We start from the raw sequence: 7,691 nt of genomic DNA on the forward strand, positions 1-7,691 counted from the left end.
GATGCTGCAAATTGCTTAATGTGGGAACTGCAACCCCTTGGCATGATTTCAGCATATTGGTGGCATCTTATTAATAATAATAATAGACTTGACACTGGGAGCTCAAGATAAGTGCCAGGTGCATGAGGAATACAGTATCAAAGAGGGAGGAAAACGAAATGGTTGCAAAGGTAGCAGAGGAGAAAAGGGATAAGCAAGACAGTGTTAAACACCAGCCAGCAGTGATCTTGGCAAGCAAAGAGGCAATGCAAATAATGGAGCAAATAAAAGGAAAGAAAACTTTCAAGCAATATCAGATGCATGTTTTTGAAAATGCTGTTGATATAGTAAAAGAGAAGTCTTGGAGACGACAGAAAGACCTTTTGGGAGAGGCAAAGTAGGATGTTTTTAAAGCATCTAACTGTCATTTGATGGCTTTTCTCTACAAGATCAAACACCACAGAGGTGTACTTCATGTGTGATAATAAATATATATATATATAGCCATGTCATCAACAAATGAAAGGACATTTTGTCTTGTTCCCACATGAAAATGTATGATGTCAGAACTTGAAATCCAAGAACAAAGGTGCTCATGCTACACTAAGTCACACATACTCAATTAAGCATGCGCCTTTTCTCCTCCCTGATCATCAATTACTCTTTGAAAAGTAGCCGGTTTTTCTTTCTCCCTACCAATAGTGCAGTGCTCTCCGTTCCAGCCTGGGCTGCATTCACACTTGCCGTCCCGGCATGTCCCATGCTCATTGCAGCGTGGGTGACACGCTCGCTGATCACAGGCTGTGCCCATCCATCCCTCCTCGCAGCGGCAGGTGCCTCCGACACAAACGCCGTGTCCTCCGCAGTCGGCTGCACAAATCTCTGTGGGAGAGAAGAGCAGAGAGAGGAGGGGATTTGGGTGGAGAGAAGAGAAGGGGGGAAAAATCCAGAGCGTTATTGTTAAGAAAAGCAGCCACACTTCACTACCTCGCCTTACGGGGCAATGAAAGGAATTCCTGGAGCTCATAACACTAATCCTTCCTGACAATAAGAATCTAATAAGTATATTACAAAAAAAAAAAAGAGATGGACATGGATTGCAGAAGTCTGCTGTGATTGATCCTCCTATTTGCTTTCTAATTCTCTTGAACTTCTCAAGCTTTTGTGATCACCAAATCCAAAAGGGAAGGCTCTTCCAATAAACAGAACAAAAGTCACATTTAATTAAAATCTGGTTAAGTGTGGAAACAATGTGCTGATAAACTACTGATGCTAAAGTTAAGTGTTGGCAAAGCCTGTTTACAGTGTGTTAACCCACGGTTCTGGGGACAGGATTCATTAAAACCCTTCTTTCTGTAAAATTAATACATAATATTTCCAATTCTACTGAGTCTGCACATCTGCTGTGTCTCTGTTCTCCTACCACCCTATTAAAAATGCCCTCTCAGGCATTCAGAGGTACCACCATGCTCTTTGTTGTGAGCTACATCAGCTGGAGTTGATCGGATGGTGCTCGCTGCTAAGTAGTATTGGGGTTAATGGAAGCATGGAGTCACAGCTGGGTACTTTGGTACTTACCTCCAAAAAGGAGAAGAGCTAAAGGACACTGGCTTTTTGGAGGTGCTGGCCTTCCCACCCTCCATGAGCTCTAGTAGATCTGGTCATATGGATAGGCATAATATTTTGGCCCAGCACTAGGTTTTCGGCTAAAGCCTGGCATGCCCTTGGCATGAATGTGGGAGATGCCATGTTTTCATCTGCACTGTATTTGACTGGAAAAACTGAGACTTGCAGAGAGCAGGTACCCATGAGTCAGGTGTTAAAGTGCCTGTTACAGCCACTACTATACAGTGAAAAAAATAAAACCAAATCTTGATGTGGTGTTATACTGCAGATGAAATGAAATGAATTTATTTCTTCTCCAGGCTCATCACCTGACTGCTCACTTTGGGTCTCCCGTAAACCATGACTGCACTCTCCTCAGTCAGAGGAGAGGTGATACAGACCATATTTCAGAATATCAGGTCTTCTCTCTTCTCTCTGATTTCTACCTGCTGCATCTAAATTGGATCAAACTTTCCAAAATGTTTTGGACTCAAGCTCTCTGCTTGACTGAGCCATTTTATAGATTTTATAGGGTAGGGACACAGTTCCCTTTGGGGTGAGTGGAGAGAAGATGCAAATGGAAGAAATGCTGAGCAGGGCTGGGCTGGAAGCCTAGAAATGGGTACCAGGATGCTCTGCAGAGCCCATTTTCTCTCTGTTCCCCCAGCTCTGTTCCCCAAAATGAGCTCCTCAGACACCTGCCCATCATCAGTGCCTCTCTTTGTGCCTCTGAGCATACTGAATGCAGAATTCGGGCCTCAAGGCTTGTGGTGGAGGGGCGACTGGTATTATACAAGACATTTATTTTGGGTCACTGGCTGCACATAAAATATTCAAAACGACTCAGCCTGCATTAACATCACACTTGACTGAAATTCAGCCTTACTTCAGTCGGCTTTAGTCTTTTGCTAATTAATACCACCAGTCACAGGAGGTTTAGGCTGTTCAGGGACATTTGACATATTCCTGATATGGGGAGTTTCATCCACTTCAACTCCAGCAGGGAAGTTTTGCACCATAGGAGAGAGTTTTCATCCCCTTACACTGAAATGGGTTATTTTCTCCAAGGATCAGAGAGGTCTTTAGACAGTGGTTACTATGATAGCAATAACTGTAAAGAACAGTGAAAAACCACCTCACTTTCCAAGTAGAAAATGAACACAGCTTCTGCTTACTATACAGCTCAGGGTGGTGGAACAGTTTCCAGTTGAACTCCCTTTGCTGCAGTGTCTCAGATGTCTCCAAACTCCCTCAGACATTTAGTCCTATATATTTAAATCTCTAATGAAAGAACTTAGGAGTTCAAATGTGCTTGAGACACTCAGGAACTTGTCTGTCCCATTTAGAGTCAAACTTGCAAAAGTATTTGGGCACCGTGAGTGCTTAAATTGTGGATGTGCACGCACCACTTGCTGCCTAAATGCAACAGAACATAATGTAAGATTCATTGGAAGTCAGTAGAAGTTACTCTGTCACTTCAGACTTGGCTGAGGAAGGACTCTTGAGTTGCTGTCAGAAGTTTTTACTTCGCATCTGGCACCGAGATGCAGATTTTCACAGCTCCTAGATGCGAGGGAGGCAATACCGTACTACAGTGCCCGTTGTGAACATAAGGGATGGGCAATTATCAACTTGCTAAAGGGTTGGAGCCCAGCCGTGTGTGTTTTCTGCTCCTTCCCCCAGCTGCCAGACAGCACTACAACGGAGCGTGGGCCGGTCAGGATGGGATGCGAGCACATAGGGCCTGCAAGTTAGCTAATGTAGCAATAAAGCTGCACTAAAAAAAAACCAAAATAAAAAAATCAGCTCTCCTTGGCTGAACTGATGAACAAAATCTGGGGGAGGATAAAGGAAACAGCAGATAAAAAATAAAAGGCCAGATTTATGGTACTAAAATTTCAGCAAGCTGATGAGAAGAAGCACATGAAGAAAGTACAAAGTCTGAGACTGCTGGTATTTAAACCCAAACTAGAGAAGTATTGCAGTCTCTGGAGCTTCCCAGCAGTCCTTCACCATAGGGCTACTCTAGTGTTGGACTGCAACAACTCCTGTGGTTATTGGTTTACATTCTTTATTCATACATGTTGAACTTTGCACCTCAGAATAATAAATAAAATTTAATTGTTCTTGCTCCCACTTCTCCAAGCAACCCAGGGAACCCCAGCTCAATTACTTCAAATCTCCATTATGTCTTGTTCCCCAGCCTTGACCTTCAGGGGTCCTATCACTAAATTTGGGATAGCCCAGTGACATGCACTTTGAATAACCTGCACTGCTGACTGTGAAGCTCTGAAATTCCAAAGAGGCAAATATCTTCAGCGATGGACAGGGAAACTGGCATCTTGGAGGACTCAGCCCCTTCTAAAATCCAAAGGAACTTCTTAAGGGCTTTACTATTATTTATTTAATATTTTATCTTTGGTTTGAGAACATTAATGAATCTGACTGAGTACCAGTGTTTTTTGTTGATGTTAAGATGGTATTTCTGTTTTGAGAGATAACGTGAACATGGCACAAAGAAGTAAAGCGATGGGTCTACAAGTATACATGAACTCTGACAGGCACAGGACCTCCTAGATGTTCTGATACCCCTTCTTGTGTCCTGTTGATAATCCCAGGGAAAGATCTATAGGTTGATGCTATAGGAAAAAAGCAGGGACAAAGGAAGCTGCTTCGAGTGACAGTCCAAAGCCTTCTTGGAGTTATTTAAAGGCATGAAACTAGGATAACGAAGTGACATTCAAAAACAGTGAGGAGAGGAAAAAAAAAAGCACTTTCTGAAAGGCAGAATCTCTGTGGAGTCATTCCTATGAAAAGGGATGGAAAACCCACTGGGATATTTACATCTCGACCAAAATACTTCCCAGACAACACTTTGCCAAGGAAGTTTTGCATAGATGTGTCAGGGCCATGCACTGCAAGATCTAAACCAAACAGATTTTAGGCTAACCCAGAATGGGAACACTGGGAACATTTTGGGTTTCATCTCCCAGCCCTGCTACCACCCATGCACACAGGAGAGTGCAGGCTCCAGGTAATGAATCTACAATTCATACATAAAATATATATACACATATAGAGTGGTTTGGATTCGCAGGTCCCAAGAGCTGTAATAAAGACCCTCAGCTGTGAAAAACACTTGTGAAGCAAACTACTTACGACAGTCTCCTTAAAACGCAGTTTAATTATTTCTGACAGGGAACCAGGAGCCAGGAACTCTCAAATCTAAATCTTCCATTTAGCTGCCAGTTTAAAGATAGATGGGAACCGTGCAATTTAAACAGCCTTGCAACACACATCCTGCTGTACGCCCTGGCCCTTTATAACACGGCTCTCTGAAATGCTCACAGGTTCCTAATGGGTGATTAAATAGTCAGAGTAGCTTTTGCTTTTCTGGTGGCACTCAAAGAAATGATCAAAATGGATTTCAGATTAAGTAAGTTTCCACTTAAATACAGGTCTTTTCGGGCAGCTCAAGACGACGAAGGCTGATTTACAGAAAAGGGCAGGTGAAGCATTTCTTCGCCATTCAGTCCCAGCAACAGAATTCGCCAGCTCTGTTCTTATTACGAGCTGATTTTTTTTTTTTTGGTACATTTCCCAATTCTGTTGTAAAAATTAGAGAACATGATTAGCTACCATCTGAGCTGCGTGAGCAAATGAGAAGGAAAGCTTTTAATTCTTCTATTACAGTATTCATAGACTGGCCAGCTGCACTATATTGCTCCTGCCTATTTAAGCTTAGTTAGAACACTGTGCCTGTGCATAAAAGATCCGCCTGTTAAAATATTTTCACACCAGCTGTTCCCAAAAGGTGACTAAATATTCCCTTTCATCTTTAATCTCTTCCACTGTTTGTATGAACAGCTTAGCCACTCCTGATCCTTTCCTAGAGGTGCATTGTGTTTTACTCCATCTTGCTGTGCAGCTCTCAAAGTCACCTCTGGTTCCGTGCAGGAAGGAGATCTTCTGAGTAGATCTGGTGCCCAATTCTAAGAGCAAATATGAGGCTTACTGTCCTCAAAAAGTACAATCAGCCCATGCACCTCTGTGGGAAATAGCTGGACTTTGAGTATTTTCCTCCCTGACACTTGCACTTACCAGAGGGCACTGATGGATGTTGATTAATTCATGGATGCAGGGTTTTATCTAAGGAATCAAGTCCATTTCTGTTCTACTGTCTGTGTATTCACCATGTTACTGTCTGGGAATTGGTATCTTCCATTTCACCTGGATTTCACCTTACTTTATGTCACGCTTTTACCTGAAGAACTGAACTGAGCCTGGTTACCTCTATGGGTCAAGAAGGAAAGGTAGCTCTGGAGGACAATTCACCTGAAACTTCTTTCATGGAGAACTTCTGGAGTAGACCATGGTCAAGACACTGTTGAGTTTTGGGTGGTTCACCCAGGGGTGTCAGGTGTATAATAAACATTATCTTTAGAATAAGGATAATGCTATTCCCACAGGATTCTGGTTATTTTTCATGCAAGTAATAAAAAAGAAATAACTCCTCTTCAGCTTCAAGACCTGCTCTATTCCATCTCTGCTCACCCTCACCAGGAACCAGCCCATGAGGCCATCCTCAACTGCCCACTGGCTAGTTTTTAGACATGGCTTTTTTTGTCTCATTATCCCCTCATGATTGGCAGAGAGATTTCTCTCTGGTCCCTCTACTGCATCCAGCTTTGGAGTCCCCAACACAAAAAGGACATTGAAGTGCTGGAGCGGGTCCAGAGGAGGCCACAAAGATGATCAAAGGGCTGGAGCACCTCTCCTATGCAGATACGCTGAGAGAGTTGGGGTTGTTCAGCCTGGAGAAGAGAAGGCTCTGGGGGGACGTTATAGTGACCTTCCAATAACTGAAAGGTGCCTATAAGAAATCTGGGGAAGAGCTGTTCACTAGGGCACGTAGCGACAGGACGAGGGGTAATGGTGTTAAACTAGAAAAGGGTAGATTTAGGTTGGATATTAGGAAAAAGTTCTTCAACACGAGGGTGGTAGATCACTGGCACAGGTTGCCCAGAGAAGTGGTGGAGGCCTCATCCCTGGAGATATTCAAGGCCAGGCTTGCTGGGGCTCTGAGCAACCTGACCTGGTAACATTGTCCCTGCTCACTGCAGAGGTTGGACTGGATGAGCTTTAAAGGTCCCTTCCAACCCAATACATTCTATGATTCATCCTATGATTCTGTACAGGCTGCCTCAGAATTCCTCAAGACTCATTTAAAAATGTTAATCCACCTTGAAAAGGTCCTGGTTTCACTGGGATAGAATCACAGAATCCATTTGCTATTCAGGACAGCTGCATTTTTGAGAAGACCGCAGCAGCTGATTTGGTGGAAACAAAGTTGATCAGACACTTTGTAGTAGTTCATGGCCAGTCCTGGTATGCAGGTTGCCATAGTGGTCAAATTCTTTCCTAGTTTCAAGCTGGCCAGGTGCAGAAGCAAGGAGGAGCGAAAGCCAGGGCAGCTGACCCAAGTCGGTCAACAGAACTGTTCCATACCATAAACATCACACTCACTATAAATTGGGGAGTTTGCTGAGGACGGCTCTCTTTCCGTGATGGTCATCAACCCTGGAGGGTCTTGCCCATCATTCTGCTCCTGAAGCCTACTCCTCTGTTTGCTGTGTGTGTTTTATATTAATATTGTTTTTAGTATTAGTTTTTTATTATTTTCTCAGATCTGTTTCCATTTCAATCCACTGGTCTCCTTTCCTTTTCCCAATTCCCCTCCTTGGATGGGGCTGGGTCATTCCATTATAGAACAACTGCCTAAATGAAGATAAAACCTACCTAAAATCTTGACAGTGGCCACTGATGAGCCTTAACTTCCACATATTGCGTTGACCAAAATTATGTTGTAATTTTATTCTACCTCCACCAGCATGTCTCTGTTGCTCACTTGATGCTTAAGAATCTCAGCTATCTGAGGCCAAGATCACTCTTTTTGTTCTGTGTTTGCACTGTGCCGGGTGTAAAGAAGTCACAGTCCATTAAGAGCACTTCAGAAGTAAGAATACTACAGCAATTACTCATACAAATAAAAACCTTGTACCTGATTCTTTCTTTCTTTCTTTCTCTTTTTTCTTTTTTTTGCATAT

General features: G+C 43.1%; 1 protein-coding gene across 1 annotated transcript in view; it reads right to left on the minus strand.

Moving 5' to 3' along the window:
* Window positions 1–601: 601 nt before the first annotated feature.
* Window positions 602–7,691, minus strand: part of LOC104538759 (teneurin-4-like) — a 51,655-nt gene continuing 44,565 nt past the window's right edge. The window contains exon 7 of the mRNA XM_010182082.1: window positions 602–861. Coding sequence (XP_010180384.1) covers window positions 602–861 — 260 coding nt within the window. The remainder of the gene's footprint in view (window positions 862–7,691) is intronic.

The sequence above is a fragment of the Mesitornis unicolor genome, unplaced genomic scaffold, assembly GCF_000695765.1.
Source record: "Mesitornis unicolor isolate BGI_N332 unplaced genomic scaffold, ASM69576v1 scaffold25020, whole genome shotgun sequence".
NCBI lineage: Eukaryota > Metazoa > Chordata > Aves > Mesitornithiformes > Mesitornithidae > Mesitornis > Mesitornis unicolor.